The sequence below is a fragment of the Nothoprocta perdicaria genome, unplaced genomic scaffold (genome assembly GCF_003342845.1).
Source record: "Nothoprocta perdicaria isolate Ctin4 unplaced genomic scaffold, notPer1 scaffold_235, whole genome shotgun sequence".
NCBI lineage: Eukaryota > Metazoa > Chordata > Aves > Tinamiformes > Tinamidae > Nothoprocta > Nothoprocta perdicaria.
Genome location: NW_020455461.1, coordinates 538,492 through 559,321, shown reverse-complemented (window position 1 = coordinate 559,321; position 20,830 = coordinate 538,492). Strand labels below are relative to the sequence as shown.

The 20,830-nt window shown below is 42.5% G+C and overlaps 2 protein-coding genes across 2 annotated transcripts; one reads left to right on the top strand and one right to left on the bottom strand.

Moving 5' to 3' along the window:
• Positions 1 to 4,911: 4,911 nt before the first annotated feature.
• On the bottom strand, positions 4,912 to 7,015 carry CCDC127 (coiled-coil domain containing 127). The gene is made up of 2 exons (XM_026039657.1): positions 6,729 to 7,015; positions 4,912 to 6,116 (listed from the first exon to the last, which is right to left on the bottom strand). The coding sequence occupies exons 1-2, from the start codon at positions 6,847 to 6,849 to the stop codon at positions 5,443 to 5,445; spliced, it is 795 nt and encodes a 264-aa protein (XP_025895442.1). The 5' UTR covers positions 6,850 to 7,015; the 3' UTR covers positions 4,912 to 5,442.
• A 514-nt stretch (positions 7,016 to 7,529) lies between these two features.
• Positions 7,530 to 20,830, top strand: SDHA (succinate dehydrogenase complex flavoprotein subunit A). The gene is made up of 15 exons (XM_026039636.1): positions 7,530 to 7,622; positions 9,912 to 9,998; positions 10,349 to 10,510; positions 10,891 to 11,034; positions 11,183 to 11,347; positions 12,595 to 12,743; positions 13,175 to 13,299; positions 14,303 to 14,471; positions 15,043 to 15,238; positions 16,043 to 16,214; positions 17,303 to 17,421; positions 17,570 to 17,681; positions 18,714 to 18,844; positions 19,265 to 19,378; positions 20,088 to 20,830. Exons 1-15 carry the CDS (start codon positions 7,560 to 7,562, stop codon positions 20,172 to 20,174), a joined length of 1,995 nt encoding a protein of 664 aa, XP_025895421.1. The 5' UTR covers positions 7,530 to 7,559; the 3' UTR covers positions 20,175 to 20,830.

Here is a 20,830-nt window from a genome sequence, read left to right as displayed (position 1 = left end):
TCCTCTTTCACCCCTCTGGGAAACCTTCAGGTCAAGTACTTCCCTTAAATGCCTGTGCACCAATGCATGAAGCATGGGGAACAAACAGGACAAACTGGAGATCTGTGTGAGGTTCCAGCATTATGATCTTATCAGAGTTACAGAGACATGGTGGGATAGTTCACGTGACTGGAGTGCTGTCATGGAAGGCTACGTGCTTTYCCAGAAGGACAGACTGGGAAGGAGAGRTGATGGAGTCGCTCTTTATGTCAGAGAGCAACTGGAACACATGGAGCTCAACCTGGGAGTGGATGATGAGCGGGTGGAGAGCTTGTGGGTAAGGGATAAAGGGCAGGCTAATGGGGGAGACACTGTGATAGGTGTCTGCTAAAGGCCACCTGATCAGGATAAGGAGGTTGATGAGGCCTTCTACAGACAGCTCGAAGTTGCCTTACAGTCAAAGGCACTTGTTCTCAGGGGAGACTTCAAATACCCTGATACCACCTGGAATGACAACACAGTGAGGCACAAACGGTCCTGGCCATTCCTGCAGTGCATTGACGAYAACTTTTTGATGCAGGTTGTTGAGGAGCCAAYGAGGAGAGGTGGGCTACTGGACCTTGTACTCACAAACAGAGAGGGACTTGTTGGAGATGTAAAGGTAGGGGGTAGCTTTGGCTGCAGTGATCATGAGTTGGTGAAGTTCAGGATCCAAAGAGGAGGAGGCAGGGCAGTAAGTGGCATTGTAACCATGGACTTTAGGAGGATTGAGTTTGGCCTCTTCAGGGACTTCCTTGGAAGAATCCTATGGTGTAGGGCCCTAGAAGGAAGGGGGACCCAAGAGTGCTGGTTAGTACTCAAGCAGCACTTCCTCCACATTCAGCAATGGTGYGACCCTGTGCATAAGAAGTCGGGCAGAGTGCAGGAGGCCTGCATGGATCACCAGGGAGCTTCTGGCAAAACTCAAGCAGAAGAAGGCAATATACAGAATGCGGAAGCAAGGACAGGCCTCTTGGGAGAAATATAGGAACRTTGTCAGGGAATGCAGGGATGTGACAAGGAAAGCTAAGGCATGCTTGGAACAAAATCTGGCAAGCGATGTTAAAAATAATAAGAAGAGCTTCTTCAAATATATCAGCGGCAAAAGGAACATTAGGGAGAATGTGGGTCTGCCGGTGAACGGGATGGGTGCCCTGGTTACAGAAAACACAGAAAAAGTAGAGTTGCTCAATGCCTTCTTTGCTTAGTATTTACCAAGGGCAGCCCACTGGAATCTCATACCCTAGGGACAAGAGAAGAAGCCTGGAGAGARGAAGACTTGCCCCTGGTAGAGGAAGATTGGATCAGAGAGTACTTAGGGCAATTTGATACCAACAAATTCATGGGCCCTGATGGGATGCATCCCAGAATGCTGAGTGAGCTGGCGGATGTTACAGCTAAGCTGCTTGCCATCCCCTTGGAGAGGTCCTGGAGGACGGAAGGTGCCGGAGGACTGGAAGAAAGCCAACATCACACCARTCTTCAAAAAAGGCAAGAAGGAGGACCCAGGCAATTACAGGCCAGTCAGTCTCACATCTATCCCTGRGAAAGTGATGGAACAGCTCATCCTGGCTACTGTSTCCAGACACCTGGAGGAGAAGAAGGTGCTCAGGAGTAGCCAGCATGGATTCACCAAGGGGAAATCACGCTTGACTAGCCTGGCAGCTTTCTATGATGGAATGACTGGCTGGATAGATCAGGGGAGAGTGTCATCTAGTTGGACTTCAGCAAGACTTTTGACACCGTCCCTCACAACATCATCCTGGACAAGCTTTGGAAGTGTGGGTTAGATGAGTGGACATTGAGGTGCATTGAGAACTGACTGCATAGCAGAGCGCAGAGGGTGGTGATCAAGTCCAGTTGGAGGCTTGTAGTTAGCAGTGCCCCCCAGGAATCAGTCCTTAATCCAGTCMTGTTCAATTTATTCATCWWCCTGGATGAAGGGATGGATGCTCCCTCAGCAAGTTCACTGATGACACCAAGMTGGGAGGAGTAACTGATACCCCAGAGGGCTGGGCCACCATCCAGAGGGGCCTGGGCAGACTGGACAACTGGGCAGTGAGAAACCTCATGAAGTTCAACAAGGGCAAGTGCAAAGAATAACCCCGGACACCAGTCCAGGCTGGGGACTGACCTTCTGAAGAGCAGCTCTGCAACAAGGACATGGGTGTCATGGTGGACAACAAGTTGACCATGGGGCAGCAGTGTCCTGGTGGCCAAGAAGACCAWCAGGATCCTGGGGTGCATTAAGAAGAGCATCTCCWGCAGGTCAAGAGAGGTGATYGTYCCCCTMTACWCAGCCCTGGTRAGGCCACATCTGGAGACTGTGTCCAGTTCTGGGCTCCCCAGGACRAGAGGGATGTGGAGCTGCTGGAGAGAGTCCAGCGCAGGGCTACGAGGATGATCAGGGGCCTGGAACATCTGCCCTGTGAGCAAAGGCTGAGRGAGCTGGGCCTGTTCAGCCTGGGGAAGAGGAAGCTGAGGGGGGGACCTGATCAGTGTCTATAAATACCTCAAGGGAGGCAGGCCAAAATACCCTCAAGGGAGGGGGCAGCCTCTTTTCAGTGGTGGCCACTGATAGAACTGGAGGAAATGGCCACAAACTGACACATTGCAAGTTCCACAGGAACTTAAGGAAAAATTTCTTTCCTGTGAGGGTGACAGAGCCCTGGAACAGGCTACCTAGAGAGGTTGTGGAGTCTCCTTCTTTGGAGATCTTCAAAACCTGCTTGGACGCAGCCCTGTGCCACGTGCTCTGGGTGACCCTGTGTGTGCAGGGGGGTTGGACTAGATGATCTCTAAAGGTCCCTTCCAACCTTAAGGATTCTATGATTCTATGATCAAGAGACAGTGAGCAAGATTAAGCTCACAACAGAGCTTTCATTACAACTTAACCTATAGAGGAAAAATACAAACTTTAGTAGAAAAGGAGTGGTGCTCCTGAACTTGCTTTCAAAAATCCTCCACAAATTGCTCTTCTGTCTTAATATCCTGATTTGCAAAGTGTTTGTGAACAATCCTACCTGTACAAACAGTCAACACTTCTGAAGAATTTAAAGTGAATTTCAAACATTTATTACATGGCATCCAATCACAATCAAGCACATGATGCTTCAATTTACATATTTATACAGAAAAAAAGCATTTTACTCTGTAGACTACATGTTTTAATATTTTCAGCTGATGTCTGTAACTAAGAAATAACCCAGTGTAAAATCCTTGACCTTTTAACATGAAGAACTAATGAATATGTACAAAACGAAGGCCTAAGTCTTGAATATGTTGGCATAGACTGGCTACCAGGTCAGCCAAGTGGCTGCAACCGCTTGTTGGTTCACATCAAACCCTCCACAGCTGCGTGGCCAGTTTCCACACACTGAAGGGAACTGCTGACAAGTGAAGATGTTTTATTTGTTCTCCTAGGCAGTTTGAGGCGTGCGCATGTGGTCAGCTACAGCAGCCTGGCTCCAGCACTCACACAAGAGAATTTCTCAGTTGCTCATTGCCATCTTCCAGCTTGTGCATGTTTGGCATCCAGAAAACCCTTCAGTGCTTGTGATTGTACATCTATTTGCAATGCTTGTCTGTTTCCTACCTGCTTGTTTACTACTTGCTACTTTATCTTGAAGAAATGTCAAGCCATAAAAGACTGACAAATCAATACAAATGGACATCACCACTGAGGGAAACAAAATCACAACAGAAGAAATGATTATTTGAAGAACGTGTATAATGTAGGAACTTTGTTTCATGTGGGACATTTTTTTGCTGAGTAGTGACATTAAGTTGCATACACAATTTATATGGTTGATTTATTTGCTGTCTCCTGTGCCCACGTAGACATAAAAACGGCAGGAGATAAGAAGAGAAAATTCCACATGCGCTAGAGTTCCCTGCTAAACTTTGATCAGCATCCACCTTGCTGGATTGCTTCTGGGCCGATCAACAGCTGAGAGTCAAAGGTGAACTTGTTTCAAGGCTGGTCCTAAAGAACTGACAGTCTTTCCACGCTGAACAACGTCAGTCAACAGAGGGTTATAAACAAATGCATACACACGGTTGCTTTGGGAGTAAGGCTGGATTAGAAAGCAGGAAGAAATACATTCCAAAATACATGGCATATTTGAAACTGAAGGTGGTTTCTACTCTCTACCAGGAGTTAAAGTTTGGGGGTGATTTCAAACACAGAAACCCACTGTGGTATATTTAATGTTCTATCTAGATCTGCACTTGTCCTTGTGCTCAATAAAAATTAAAAAGTTTAAACCTTTGCAAAGCCTGTAGCTTACAACTCACAGGCTTTCACAGATATGTGTACCTGAAGTGGTGGAGGGTAGGTTCAAAATTTAAGTTATGGAAAAATGCACTTTGGTTCTGGAAAACTGAGGCAGCTGCTGGGGGCAGAAGTGTTTATGCCTATAGAAACATAAATGTAGTCTGGCCACACACATGACAAAGTGGACCTATAGCAAGTAAAGCAAGACCAGATGCACTCGCACGGATCTTCAGAGGCTCCTGGAATCTACCACCCAGTACATGGGACACAGAGAGCGGCCCGGTGAGGTCTATGCTGGAGGAAGGCTTTTTGGCAATAACTAAAACCTTGATGGAGAAGAAAACGTGTGTTCTTAACATTTACACAGGATGATGGGAAGATAACCTAGAGCTCCTCTGCTTTCCATTTGGAACTCAGACATGTCCCTTTCGCTCAAGCAAGGCTTTGATCGGCATTACTTTGATTAGCTTCTTTYGGATGTTTCCTATGGAAAGCCCTATTTGTATGTTAAACCTGGAAGATGATAATCTGAAACATGATCATACTCTTTTCCTCCCTGGGATACTAACACATAGAAATAGACATATAACACATATATATATACATGTATACATACATATGTGTGCATATATATACACACAAGATGAACAGAATTTATGCAACAGAACTTTGCTTGATCATGTTCTCTTCCAAACACCTGCCTCAAGATCAGTCTTGCTAAAAAAAGAAACTAAAAAACAAAATGCCATGATGCAAGAAACCAGGGATAAGGAGCACTATGAGCTACCTGACTTCAGGGAGGCAACTCATTTCTCCGCTGGAGGAGGGTAATGAGCAAGCAGGCAAATCAGTCCAACCCAGATGCCATTTTGCTGCTTCTGGCACCCACAGAAGCGAGCACATCTGTACACTAGGCTGCAGTCTGCAATACAAACACACTTACAGAGTTTTAGGGCAAGGAGCAGAGCTCGCCAGAGCATTTGCCGTTAGACAGTGAAAGGACAGGCACCCACACTGCACATGCAAATTCAAATCCGATAAGCAGGGGAAAAGGAAACACCGGAGGCGAATCTAGCCGCTTTRGACTACAGCTGTGAGAGTCCACATTATCCATGGTGAATCACATGCTGGATCATGACTGCTACTACCTATCGTTTTCCTAGYATGGCCTTTTCCACCCTCTGGAACTTCTGTACTTCAACGGCTAGTTCCCAATATCGGAGATACAGCCACATAAGTCTTCCATTTTGGCTTYTGTTTCTGTTGAGCAGTTTGCCACAGTAGTTATCATGTTTGAAAATATCTTTCAAGCCACTCTCCACCTGCAGAGCGACAGCAACAGGATCCGTTGCTGCTTTAACCAGCAGATTCTTCTCTATTTCTAGTCTCTGGTTCCTTGGCACCACAAGACTGCAGTAGATCTCCTGTCTTTCTTTCAGTCCATCTTCCAGTTCTTTCAGTAGAATATGGGCTCTCTTTTGCCACTCTTCTTCCTTTGCCAGGTAACTCTGGTACAAGTTACCTGCGGCTCCTGAGTGCAAGAGGACTTGTTTTTCTCGCTCCAGCTTCTCCYGTTCCTGCTCTAGGAGTCTTCTTTCCTCTACAAGCTTGCGGCTCTGGGACACCAGGGCTTCACGGTAACTCAGGGTCCTGCTGCGCTCCTTTTCAAGCTCCAGCTCCAAGTGAGCAACCGTGCGACGATTTTCTGTGATTATATCCCGGTATTTGGCTTCCAGGTCTCTTTGTAGAGATGACTGTTTCTTATAATATTCTTTTTTTTCTCTTTCTATTTCTTTCTGACACTCTCTGGTCCAGATCCAACCTATCATATATAAAGGAGACTGCACATATTAGTAAAACACAGGTAGCACCGATAGGTTTAATGAATTAACTGTTCCTCAAAAGTTATTTTGCAGTAATAACTTTTGTTTCCTGGTCCTTGCCCCCCACAGTGGGTCCATGTTCCATGRGAAGGCGAACTAGACAATCATTCTGCTTCCTTTGAAGGAATCTCCACTAGTATCGTATTGCTAACAGACATACTTCTTGGATTAAAGAAATATAGAATTACTGGGGAGATAAACTCGAGATTCCCAGTGCAGAAACTATGCTGCTAAGCACTTTCCAGGTGCAGCAAAATGATAACACATCAGCAGCTCTTTGGTCACCTTTGGCTTGCTAGCATATTGCTCGTCTCCTCCTCTGACAGGGGGCTAAGAAAAGTCGAGCTTACTGATAGACAGATTCAATTCAGTGCGTGAAAAAAAAAAAATCATTGCCTTGGGGTTGTAAATTGAACAGTATTTACTGGAGCATTCCCAAGCACATGACACATCCTGGAGAYCAGGGCAGAGGGAATCCCTAGCCTGGGTGTTTCCTAACCGCTGTGCTGCTTCGGGGATTGCAGCYGGGCCCGCAGGTTACCACTACTTACGAAAGGCTGCCAGCCCCAGCATGGGCACCAGCAAGGCGTAGTTCCACCTGCTGCCCTCATCGCCGGGCTCCCTTCGGTTCGGCTGGATGTTCCAGTGGGGAGGATCGTTCAAGTTATTCATGAAGACGCTGTGGATTCATGGGAAAGAAGGGAAACGCGGTGTTAGTGCCCTACACAGGTACAAAGGCCGTTCCTGTTGCWACTGTTTTGTCTCTGGGCAACCGTTTCGGCCGTTAGTTCCCACACAAAACGAGCAGGAGAGGCGGCTGCAAAGCCCTGACACCAACGGCCCCAAACGCGGCCTCTACTCGGCGGAGCCCCGCGGGCAGGGCGCGCATCCGAGGCCCCGCAGGCCGCGGCGCCGCTTCCCTCCCGCCCGCCCCAACTCCTGATCCCGATCCCGGCCCCGGCCCCGTGGCGGCCGTTGGGCCCCGTGTGGGGGCGGGGGCGGGGGTCGCGCAGCCCCCCGCAGGGCGGGGCGGGACCGTCACCCCGGCGCTGCCACGGCGCTCACCTGCCAGCCCCGCCCCCCTCGGGCCGAGCCATTAACCGAGGGGAGCCGCGGGGGGGGGAACTAAGAGAGGTGCCGTTCGCGCTAAGCGGGGAGCGCTTAGCCCCAAACGCGGAGCAGGACAGCAGGGATGGAGACGTGCTGGAGGACGTGCTGGGGGACGGCGTACGCGGGCGGCCGCAGGTTCTCCCCTTCCACACCTCTCCGCCCCTCTTCCCCCCCCCGCATCATTGGTCTCTCCCGCCGAGCCCTGCGGGCGMGAGCGCCGCTAGCGGGCGCCGCGCGCATGCGCGCTGCTCTCTCCTGGGGCTCGGCGCGAAATGGCGGCGGTGGCGGCGTCGCGGGGCTGGGCGAAGCGGTGGCTGCGGCCGGCGGCGCGCGCGGTGAGTGCGGCGGCCTGGCCCGGCCCCAACGGCCCGGCCCCAACGGCCCGGCCCGGCCCGGCCCGGCCCGAGCCGCCCGCGGGAGCCGCCTCGGTGCGGGGGGAGATGGCGCAGGCCGGGCCGGGGGCTCCGGGAGGCTCCTGCCCCTCCCCCGGCCGGGGGGGAGGAGGGAGGGGGCGGCACCCTCCGTGTCCGTCCGTCTGTCTGTCCCCCCGTTCCCGCCCCCGCGTGTCGCTGCCCTGTGTCCCCCCCGTGACCTTGGGCAGCCGCGGGGAGGAGAAGCAGCCGCTTCGTTGCCGTTTCTGTGATCATTTGTTAATGTGTTTCCCGAGGTTTGGGTGCAGAGGTGCATTTCGTGACTGCTTTACAGCTAGCCCTGCAGAAAAGTGATGTAGCAACTTCAGAAAAATAACTGTTTATTTTAAAGACGACTGTAAGGCCCTTGTAGCAGAATTCTGGAGATYGTAGCTCGACATCTCCTTTGGGAGGGAGAAAGGGCTTGGTTCATTTCTATACTACACAAGTTACCTTTTTTTTTTTTGTCCCAAAAAGTAACTTACACCTGCTTTAAGCAACGTACAAAAACATGTGAGCATGTATGAAACTTGTCATGTACTGTCAGTAAAAACTTTCTTCAAATTGCTTTACCAAATAACCAGGTAATGTTGATCACTGACCAGTGGCAGTAAGCTAATAAATTAAGAAGCAGTGCAGCAGTGCCAAAGCTGCCAGGTGGTTATTTCTCTGGAGGAAACAGGCAGGAGTGGTGTATGCTGGTGAATGCACGGTAGGTAAACCTGAAGCAGGCGGTGTAACTGGCCAGGTAAACTAGAGTTCTGCTAGTCCAGCTCCAAGTGTAGCTCAAGGCTTTGAACACATTTCTACCATAGAGAGAGCAGCCAGTTCCAGTTTGGTATCTGGTGTTGGGAGCTTTTGTAGGAARGTTGCGCCCTGTACTTCATGTTGCCTGTTACATGTGTTCAGTCTCTCCTGATCTGATTCAGGAGGTAAAATATTAGTGAAGGTGTGGGACACAAATGTGGAAATTAAGAAGGGCATGAAATTGTCCAAAAGTGTGATAACCCAGCAGAATGGGGGGAGGGAGAAAGGGGAAAATAAACAGTTGGAAGAGATTACCAAGATAGTTTTTTCCTTTTTAGCTGTTGCAGTTGATCGTATTAGTCATCTCACTAGCTACTTTGTAGAGATGAATAAATACAGTCCTATTAAGGACTATATTAATGTGTATTATGACAGTTTAGGTTTGCTGTCAAGCATAAAGATGATTTTAAGAAGTTAGTAAGAGAGATGATAAAACTTAGTTGACTAAAGTTCAGTGTGGTTCATTTCATGGTGGGAGGGGAAAGATGAGAGAAGACCTGCTTGTTGACCGTATTGTAAAGCAATGACACTGTCATTATAACAAATTTTGGAAAAGACATATGCAGAAATGTATTTGAGAGGTATTTTAAATAGAAAAGTACTGGTGTGCCTGTGCAAGGCACTGGTGTGACATTTTTGTCTTATTGTTCTAGTCATATAGATTAGATTATAGATTCATTCTTCATTTTTTCTTCAGATTGTTCAGAAAATATTCTAGGATTGGGAAAATTGGTGACTTACACTAGAAGCACTAAGACTGTGGCTTTAACTTATCAAAGCAAGAACTGATATGAGTTTCAGACACTTAGTGTTTTTGGTGAAACTTAGTGTTAGTCTTTTTTCGGTGTTTGGGGAGCCGTGAGAATGTTACAAAAGGGGAGAACAGTGCCACAGCTTAATTCAGGTGGTAGCAAGTAGTTTTAAATAGGCCACTAAAAATACAGAATGAGGGAGAAGAAAAAAAAAGGGACACTATCTCTCGCTCTTTAGACTCCTGAAATAATTCAAATTCTGTGGGTTGTTTGACTCAAGTGAGATCTCCATTAATTCTGTGATTCTCCAAGTTGTCAGTGTCCTTGTTTGCATAAGAGAAGAAATGGTAATAGCAGATAGGTCTAAGAGACTAGCTAGGATTAATGAGATGAAGAAAATATGATAAAGGCCATGTCAACTTACTGCTTGCAGACTGCTCTGTCACTTAGTCAAAACTTTACATATCTGTCCTTCTGGCTGTGGTGATGGAAAGGGCAGAATTTCACTGCAGATAGCTCTGAAGTGTTGTTGGTACATGGCATTGTTGAACATGTGATATCAATGGTACACAGATGCTATAAGCACAGAGTAAGTGGGAATGCTGAAGGCATGGAAATACTTATTCTTCAGTGGATGTCTTGTTTCTTTCCCCAGTGGCCAGCAGCGTGCCAGACTCTTGCACGCAACTTTCACTTCACCATCACTGGAAAGAAAAGTGCTTCCACCAAGGTTTCTGATTCGGTATGTCTCTGCTTTTCTGTGCCTTAAGAACAGACTAGATAACACATTTGTTGCATRCTTTTGATGTCTAGAAAGAAGCCGTAGACCTGCTGTGAGGTACATGGCTTCAGTAGAATTATATGTGCAAGTAGATTGAGTTTCTAAACTGAATACTTTTTCTAGTGATGTATTTCTTCTTGCGGACATTTCTGATATATTCTTTTTTAAAGGATGTTTAATATACAGTTAATGTTCTTAACAGATGTTTACTGTTTGTGTTTACACAGAACGTTAAAGTTCTGTGTAAGCTTTAAATATTTTTGATAATRATCTCTCTTTCTTTTTTTTTCTTTTTGTTCTTCATTTTCCAGATTTCTACACAATATCCAGTAGTGGACCATGAATTTGATGCAGTTGTTGTGGGTGCAGGTGGAGCAGGTCTGCGGGCTGCATTTGGTTTGTCAGAAGCTGGATTCAATACAGCATGTGTTACAAAACTATTTCCTACCAGATCTCATACTGTTGCTGCACAGGTGAGAAATTAGGGGGGATATATGTTCAAAAAATATCTGCTTTCAGAAAACCTGTCTGAAGGTACRTATGAGTATAATGTGTCAAGGGTACATTTCTTTCATAAATGTTATGTGTTTAGTTGAAACTGTTTTGGAAGGCAATATATGTCTAGCTTTTATTCAGTTTAGTTTCATTGTATTCTGTGTGTGTAACTGTTGTGTTAACACATCAGAATAAGAACTGTTGTGAAACTAGTAAATTTAATGTTTTTTTTTTTTTCCCTATAACCGTGTTAAGTCTGACTTTCCTGTTTATCTTATGCATAATGGGTGCAGGGGGAAAAACCACTGAACCTGTACTTCAGTRATATAATTCTGGGAATATGCGTTTTCCTTTTCAGGGAGGGATCAATGCTGCCCTGGGAAACATGGAGGAGGATAACTGGAGGTGGCATTTCTATGATACAGTGAAAGGGTCTGACTGGCTGGGGGACCAGGATGCCATTCACTACATGACCGAGCAAGCCCCTGCTGCAGTCATAGAGGTGAGACTCAGTGATGCTGATTTATTCTTTAGGTAACTATAGCASAGAGCATGTGCTTCCATGACACCTTCCATGGAGGTCTTCTTGCCAGGAACTTTCTGACTTATTACTCATCTCTTTATCTGATGCTTGTATCTGGGTTCAACAGCTGGAAAATTATGGAATGCCGTTCAGTAGAACAGAAGAAGGAAAAATCTATCAGCGTGCATTTGGTGGACAGAGTCTCCAGTTTGGAAAAGGAGGACAGGCTCACAGGTGCTGTTGTGTTGCTGACAGAACAGGACACTCACTGTTGCACACCTTGTATGGCAGGGTAAGAAGCTGTGAAATAGAAATGAAGTTGAGTTTTTGTGTCTTAATGATTTCTTCTAGCACTTGAAAAAATCAAGAAATGTAGCTGCCTGCAGCTACARTATCTGTGAGGAGTCTGGGCAGATGACCAACTCAAATTCTGGATTTTCTTCCTCCTGAGGCGCTGTGAAAAGTTATAGCATTGCAAATGCCTCTTTCTGGCAAGGAGTGCAAACAATAGAACACACTGAAGGATCCTGCTCATACTTGCTCTCCTGGAGGCAATGTTTGACTAGTGTACACTGACAACTGTGCGGTTGGAGAGGCTTTGCGTGTTGCTGCCTTTGCATCCACTAACTAGTCAAAGACAGAATTTGTCTTAAACTTTCCTCCCCACCCACCAGAGGAGAAGAAAACCTTTTTAGTTTTTTAAGGCAGGCTGACTCAGGGCCATTGGGGAACTCTTGACAAAGATACAAGGYAGTGTTTTTGTTCAGTCATCGTCAAAGAGCAGGGAAAATGTGTGTAATGTCTATAAATGYATAAAGAGTTAGAATGCATTCCTGAATGCATTCCTGTATTCCTTACTTTCTTGCAAGTTATTGACTATAATTCTAGTATATCCTATCAATGCTGTGGGACAAAACAGAGGAAAGATATAGTTATTTTTGAAAGTGTTACTAAGTTACCTGAAGCTTTAAACAAAGTGCAGAGCAGCTAGTGGTTTTTAGTTACTTAGTGTCTAGCTGTTTTCTCTCCTTGTGGCTAAAACCATACACGTTACTGCAAAACAARTGCTTAGTGCTGCCATATGCTAATCTGAACCTTGAGGGCATGAAATCTGACTTTGCTTGCTACTTCTTTTGATGTATATATCAACATATATACATATACACACACACACATGCTGAGCTTAAGGAGATTTGTTCTGTGTCTCAGAGATTTAGGGCTACCTGCCTGTACGTGTATTGAGCTCTGCAGCTGACTGAAGTACTGCCAAAAATAGACCAAAAAACAGGTCTTGTTGACTAGCTATAGCTTTTCTCAGTTGAGTGCTTGAACTAGGATAGGTTCATTGGAGCAATTTTTTTTTCTTAATATGATTTTATAAGGAAAAAAGCTTCCTTGAGTTGCTAGGATGGGGGTGGGTTATTTTGTGTGTTTATCCTAAATATCTWGTATGCATTCATAGCTTTGAAGAGATTGAAGAGATCTTGCTTAAGTTTCCAGACTTTTCTTAATAATCACTTTTTTTCTCCCTCTCTCTAGTCTCTGCGATATGATACCAGCTACTTTGTTGAGTATTTTGCCTTGGATCTGCTCATGGAAAATGGAGAATGTCGTGGTGTTATTGCCCTGTGCATAGAAGATGGTTCTATACATCGATTTAGGGCAAAGAACACCGTCATCGCCACTGGGTAATGTGATGCTTGTGATAAAGGGTTACTACTAGATTGAGGGCTGGGAGTTTGTAGGTGAATTTGAAGCTCCTTTGGAGGTGAATGCATAATTATATTTTTTAAGTCAACATGTAATATATAATATTCAAGTTTTCATCTTAGATGAAAAGCAGTATAATTGCAAGTTTAGTTATTCTATCTGAAAGAAAACACCTTTTTTTTTTTTTTTTTTTTTTTTTGTCGTCTAGCACCAGTCATTTTTCAAATAGAGTTGACCATAACAGGACAGTATCAATTTTTGTTTTCTCTCGTTAGATTTAGTGTAGGAGATGGCAAAATATCTTGTTTGTTAACGCTCTGCTCTAGTTCCACTGTTATGCAGACAGAGAGAGACGAATAGATTCCAATGGCTCTTCCTTGACTTAAAGCTGTTTCCCCCTGTTTTGCAGCGGGTACGGCCGCACTTATTTCAGTTGTACCTCCGCCCATACCAGTACAGGCGATGGCACCGCGATGGTCACACGAGCTGGTCTTCCTTGCCAGGACTTAGAGTTTGTACAGTTCCATCCCACAGGTACAGAGCACGCTTACACAAGCAGTCCTACCTATAGAAACGTTTATACATCTGCAGGGTTGAAATAATATTTGCAACATTATTTTTATGAAGAAAAAAAAAAGTGAAAAGGGGATTTGGTTTGTTTTGGAGACGTACTCAGTTTGAACTTCCCTGTAGCACTTAACTGTTCATTAGTTGCTTGTAAGGACTTCAGGCTGCTGTAAAATGTAATTCAGAGAATAAGAATGCTACACTGTGAGAAAGACTTCAGCTCTTCTCATTTACATATCAATGTGAAATATTTTGAGGAGCTGTCTTAGAACGATAACAAGTTTTATCAATTTTTATTTTAAACCACTTCTTGAAAACGTATCTCTTCTCATCTTTAAAATATTAAATTGTTTGGTATGAGAGACAGAAGCAATGGGATAGACAAATGTTTGAGTTATTTGCTAGATCGCTTTATGTAAGAGGGGTAGTAGAAGTAAACTTATATATTTAGGATCATTTTCTCATAGCAAAGGATTAGTATTTAATGTATGGGCCATGAAATTTACAGATGAAAAGTTAAAATYTGTTTCTTTTTATTGTAGCTAAATAAATGCTCAGCTTTAGCTTTTTAGAAATAGTGAGGCTTAGAATTTTTAATTTTACAGGATTATAGTTGTTAAAATCCAAAAATATCTAAGGTTCATCCTAGCCAAAGACATTTTGCTGCTTCTCTTGTAATTCTGTAGCTTTCAAAATAATTATGAAGTGTTTTTGATAATTAATTTTCACTTTCTGCACAATTTGAGGCTGTTCTGCACTGCTGTCAGCAGAAGTGGGAACAAAGATGAGCAAACTGAACTTGAGCTGATCAACTTCTGATTTGTTTGAAAAGAGTAATTGTCCAGGGTCTACAAGATCCTTATAAAAGTTTTCCATGTGTATTGCTGCGTGTGGATCTCTTCAGATTGTAATATTTTGGGTGATAGAGGTGTTCTAGTTATTTCACTTTGTTTTTTCTTCTGCTTTACAGGCATATATGGAGCTGGTTGTCTCATAACAGAAGGATGCCGAGGAGAGGGAGGTATTCTAATCAACAGTCAAGGGGAAAGATTTATGGAGAGATATGCACCTGTCGCTAAGGATCTGGCTTCCAGGGATGTAGTGTSCCGTTCTATGACAATAGAAATCCGGGAAGGAAGGTTAGTTAAGTATTTCAAGGAAGCTGCAGAATGAATATTTAATCCTACTAAAACCACCTGTGTAGTTCAATAGCTCCTTTGATAAACTTGTGACATACTGGGCACATGAAGTTTAGTTGTTACATGAAGACTATGTGTGTTTGGAGTGAAAATATTCCTTCTTATTTCTTAATCGTCTTGGAAAGGAAGGTGAGATGTTAGGAATGTTGTATTTGAATTCAGTGAGTATAGGGACAATTGTTTAAATAAGTTTAACAAATCAATTCTTAGGAAAAAAAGTAGTGAAAGCCATTTGTTCTGTTGATGAATTATCTTTTATATCTGTCTGAATATGTAGTGTTTTAAAATGTTAAGTAGTGTGGAGAAAGAAAATTTCTGTGTCAGAAATAGAAAGACTGGAAGGGGGAAAAACACTGAAGGTCAGTAGTTGTCTCAAATATGCTAAATACCTATTTTTAACAGAGATGAATCTTTTAATTTTTATAAAGATTATCAAAACTAATTAGGCTTAAAACAATTACTGGGTTTTGCAGAGTTCTTGTTATATGTTTTTTGTTTGTTTTTTTGCTAGGGGTTGCGGCCCAGACAAAGACCACGTGTATTTGCAGCTGCACCATTTACCACCTCAGCAGCTAGCAACTCGTCTTCCAGGAATTTCAGAAACAGCTATGATATTTGCTGGGGTCGATGTGACTAAAGAGCCCATTCCTGTTCTTCCTACTGTGCATTACAATATGGGAGGTATCCCTACTAATTACAAAGGACAAGTAAGTAATACAGATTATTTTTAGAAATTTTTAAAATGTAGCGATACGAAGTGATTTTCCAGATATCCAGACATTAACAGTATTTTACAACTGTAAAGATGCTGAGCTGCATAACTTAATGCTAGAGTGATTAAAACCTACTGTCTAGTTTGTTTTCCTGAGTAAGCCAAGAACCAAGTTCTAGAGCACTTAGAGAAGTAATTCCAAGGAAGAGCTGGAAGGAAACCTTATTGTCATATCTAACAATAATTTTCTGATTATCCACCTGAGGATAATATGTAGTTGAGCAGGGATAAGACTAGGATTCTACTCCACTCTGTAACGTGGGTTGTATGTGTTACTGCACCTGACGTAAGCGAGCAATCTTTGCACATTGAGCCCTTAGAGCTGAATGTCATAGTGTCAGATGAATTTTCTGGGTGCATTGTATGTATTTCTGAATTTTCTAGTGCATTGTATTTGATGGGTGTTCTTGCTTTAAGATTTTGCTTTGGAAATCTGCAAGAAAGATTCATTTTGTGGGTTTTTTTTTTTTTTTTTTTGGCTTCTACTGCAAACCGAAGTTCTACTGCTACTTATACTGCAAAAATATTGTGAAGTGTATGGTTCTATTTCATAAGTATGACTAAAAAAATACTACGCTTCTATATGAGTTTGAACATAAATATTTATAGATTTAGAGTCAAAAAACTTCAGGTTGTTCTAGTTTCATGCTTACAAAGCATGTAGCCTTTGAAAATGAGGAGGTTTGTGTTGTTATAAACCGTTGAAAAATAAACATGAATTGTCTTTCCGCAATGGCAGGTGATTACACACGTGAATGGTGAGGATAAAGTGGTACCTGGCTTGTACGCTTGTGGGGAAGCAGCCTGTGCATCCGTCCATGGAGCAAATCGACTTGGAGCAAACTCACTTTTGGATTTGGTGGTCTTTGGTCGTGCTTGTGCCCTTACTATTGCAGAAACATGCAAGCCTGGTGGGTCTCACTGTTTAGCTCAGCTTTTAGAGAGATGTTTACCTTTATGGTTTGATTTCTGCCCCAACAAGGAGTTGTTACTATAGGATGACTAGCTATTTAAAATTCCCATGACCAATAGATTGTTGAAAATGCAAAAAAAAAAAAGGTCAAAAATGTCACGCTTGTAGACTTCTTATGTTCCTGACTGTGCAAATCTTTGATACTTGTTTTTTGATATTTGTCGTGAACCAATCCTGTTAAAACTGTAGTTCAACCAGTGCTGTCAGCAAAAGCAGTTCATTTGTTTTACCCACTAGGGAAATTGAATGTAAAAACTAATTCTGCATTCTACAGTGCATCTTGTAGATCAAGGTGTGGTCCATCTTGCGCTTCATTTCACTCCTACAGTAGCATTTGCTACCACCTTGTTGATTTATAATTGGGACCACATATGCAAGTGATGCAAAAATGGATACTAACAAACTGTAACATCTCATCCCTTATGTGAATCATGACTGTTGCATAGTGTTTTGGAATAACTCCATTCTGCAACAGTTACTAAGCTCAAAAATGCTAGTAAAAGTGCAGTTGAATTGCCAAAGCAGCTGAAGTCCAGAAGCAGTCATCTGCTTCCTCATCATCTTTGTCACCCAGTATCAGGTGGATCCCAGTATTAGAAATGAGTTGCAGAGCCCCCATGTAGTTGCCAAGCATATTGACTGGTCCCTAAGCAATGCCAAGAGGAAGTGGGCAGTTTGGAGATGAAGGACAAGGAAAGTAAAGGAGGCTGTGATAAAGAGCCACAAGCAGTGAAGCGTATTTCACAATTTAGAGAATTCAAGTGTTCCTTTTTAAGGAATTAACAGCAGAATTTAGCTGGACCCGTAAATTTCCTCCCCAAATCCCAGGCAAGAAAAAGAAATTGAGAATTTCACTTTTTAAAAGTGTATAGGTACTGTTGGTGGGAATTTAGGAAAATTACAGTTAACTATATCTCAGGAAGTGATTATTTTTGTTCTGCTTTGTTTTTTTTAGTAGTTACTACTTTTGAAACTGCCRAAACCTGAAGGCAATCATCTATTAAACTTACTGAATTTTCTTAATAGGAGAGCCAGTTCCCTCCATTAAACCAGATGCTGGTGAAGAGTCAGTTGCTAATCTTGACAAACTAAGATTTGCCAATGGAACCATAAGAACCTCAGAAGTGAGACTTAACATGCAGAAGGTAAGATTGGTTAAGTCAGAATAGTTTTATATAAAGTTCTGCTGGAACTAATGAGGTGACTTAAGGCTTTGTGTATATAGAGCAGGTGAAACTAGACCATATAGAGCAGGTGAAACTAGGCCATTTCTTTTTTTTTACTGTATTTCAGACAATGCAAAGCCATGCTGCTGTATTCCGTACTGGCTCTGTACTACAAGAAGGTTGTGAAAAACTTAGTCAAATTTATCAAGATTTGGCTCATCTGAAGACTTTTGACAGAGGTGATTTGATTTTAAAGACCACATTTTCTTTAGAGTGTCCTGTGAGAAGAGTGGTGGGCAAAGTTGTTGCATGGGTTGKTTTGTTTTTCTTTATGGTTAAAGATCTTGACAGTTTTGAAGTCTCAGGARTATGTTGCGGAGACTTAAGTATGGTAGTCAGGAAAGTATCTTACTGGACATGTTCTAGTTGCACATTCTTGTCAAAGAAATTGACATCGAAGTCAAATTTAATTATAGAAGATACTACCATCTGTCAGAGCTCAGGATGAATGTATGATGATTCACATACTAGCCTTTTCGGAAGATATTTGCAGTATTCTTAGGAAGTTAAGTTGACATTTTATTCTTAGGCTGGTCAGTTCTCATTCTTCATCTAAGAAAATAATTATGCGTACAGTTACTGCTGTATCTTGCAGGATATGTTAGGAGGACTTAGTTTGCTAAACATCTCTGATGTACATTTACTCCCCTCCATCTGGATATCTCTCCTCAACAGTTGCTATTAGACATGTATCCTAACAGTGACGGTAGAACAGGCTTTCTTGGACAACACTCACCAAGCATCAGGAGGATTGTTGTGGTATCTTAGAATGTAGAAAATGAAGATGTATTCGTTTTTTGGATCATACTCGTGTTTGGATCCACCTTGGAAATAGTTAACTGAAGGGAAAAACAGTTATTTGAGAAAGGGAGGMCATATCTTTTGGTCCTGCTAGGAATGTGTTTAAAAAGCTACTTCTAGGTAGACTTGTGATTTGAAATGAGGTAAGAGGAATAAATTWCAAGCTTGATAACAAGCATGCAAGAATCTGTGGTATTTTAATAATACATCCATGAAACCTTTTAGTATTGCTGAAGATTTGTATGTCATGTTAAAGATCAYCAGTATTGAGATGAAGCAACTCATTCCATTATGACTGTGCTGTGTACAGCACTGGCTAGCTTCATCCTAGGTATCTACAATAGGTTAGAAGTAAATCGAGGTAAACTTATTTGTATAATACCTTCATAATATGCTAATATCTTTACTAGGTATTGTGTGGAACACTGACTTGGTGGAGACCCTAGAACTTCAAAACCTGATGCTTTGTGCTCTGCAAACCGTGTACGGTGCTGAGGCTCGTAAAGAGTCCCGGGGTGCGCATGCAAGAGAGGACTATAAGGTATAAATGTTCTCTGTAACTGGACACGAGATTGCTTTTGCTATGCCCTGGGTGGATTGTTTAAGTCTTGATTTCTTCAAAGTATAGTCCTCAGAAATTTGAATTACAATTCATGTGGCATTTGTTTGTGGTTTCACCTGCTCTGTTTAATCTGTTTTATTTAGAGAGAGAGAGAGAGGCGGGCGGGGGGAAGGGAGAGCGTGTGTGTCCGTGTGTGGAATGCTTTTGGCAAACAACAGTATTTTAGGTACTGAAACTTTACAAGGACCTTGAATTTTGATCTAAGAGGTGTTGAGATAAAATTTGCTGGGTATTAGGAGACACAGTGTATTACAGTAGCAGTTGGAGTGTGGCAAACTGTATGGTTATGAAGTGAACTTCTGGTGGAATTTCTGCTCTACACTAACCTGATCTTCCTAGGTACGGGTAGATGAGTTTGATTATTCCAAGCCACTCCAAGGCCAACAAAAGAAGCCGTTTGAGGAGCACTGGAGAAAGCACACCCTTTCCTATGTGGATGTCAAGACTGGGAAGGTTTGTTGACTCTGCTTTAGGGCCTTTTCTGCCTGTCAACAGACAGCTAATAGACAGTTTTCAGTGTTATAATAATACTGGGAAATGATTGGCATTGTCCGATATATTTAGCATACTTAATTAAATGCTTCATCTGGTGTAGTATGTGTTGCTGTGATAAGTTATTGTTAGACTTTGAGAAGTAACTTTGTGGTACAGCCAGAATTGTTCTTACCCTTACATCAGGCTAGTTGCAGAGGTTTGGGATTTGGGGTCTTTTTTGTTTGTTTTCCTGTTGCTGGTAAAACCTGTTTTTTGATGTTCAGCATGAAATATTTCTACAAGTAAATATAATGGAAATTTGATCTTAAAAAAAAACCACAATGAAAATCTTGAATTGTTGGTTTCTATATAGCTTCTCTTAGCTGTCTTTGTCCCTGCACTTCTAGCTTCCTTGACTCTAGTTTTAGAACAAGCAAGAGCATTCCAGCATTCTAGTTTTTGGTTTTGATAAATTCAGGTGGTGTTGAAAAATATCTTGACATGTGCCATCTAGATTACTAAAATGTTCTTTTTTTTAAGGAAGGAAATGAACACTGTGAAATAGTTTAACACCAACCACATTATACATAAATCATATTATCAAGCCACTTGTATTATCTAGAATGTCTTGTTTGGGATGTAAGAAGTTGGTTTGTCTTAAACTTGTCTTTTTTTCCCCCTTCCAAAGGTTACCTTGAAATACAGACCTGTAATTGACAGAACTCTGAATGAAGAAGACTGCTCAACTGTTCCACCTGCTATTCGCTCCTACTAGTAACTGGCAATTGCTTTGCACTCCCCTCCCAAAGAGGTTTAGTGTATGGAAGCATAGGACAAGTAAATCGCAATGCCATTGTCATTAACAGTTAATGAAAAATGCTGCTTAGAGCTGTCTCCAACTTTTCTGCTCTGTGGCTTACTGCAAAGCTATGAAAATAGAATGCAGAATATCTTATACTCTTTCACTGATCTGCCAGAGTTGAAAGGGAAAACACAAAGTGTGTCTAAATAAAGTGATTAGAAGTCTTGTCCCAGTATTTATCTTTGAACATGCAGTTATGTATATAACCATAAATGCATTTATTTTGAATGTATAGTTGTTTCTGGCTTTAAAAACAAATTCATTGCAAAAGTTGTACACCTGCTTGAGATGCTGCTTTTTATGAGATGGAGATTTAAAATTAAGCATTACAAAATTGCCACTTATAATTCTTATTATGCTTTTCTGTCATGTTAATTGCAGCTTTTTTTTTCTGAAGTTAAAATTGTAAAAGTTGTCCTACTCTTTCATTACTGAAGGAAAAGAGGCACTTGTACTCTAGTTGAAACAGGGGAAATTTATTTCTGCAAAAATACACTCAGTAAACTACATTCTTGTAAGTTCTCTCTTAYAGTCTCTGTAACTGTTAAGGATAACTTTGTGGAGTACTC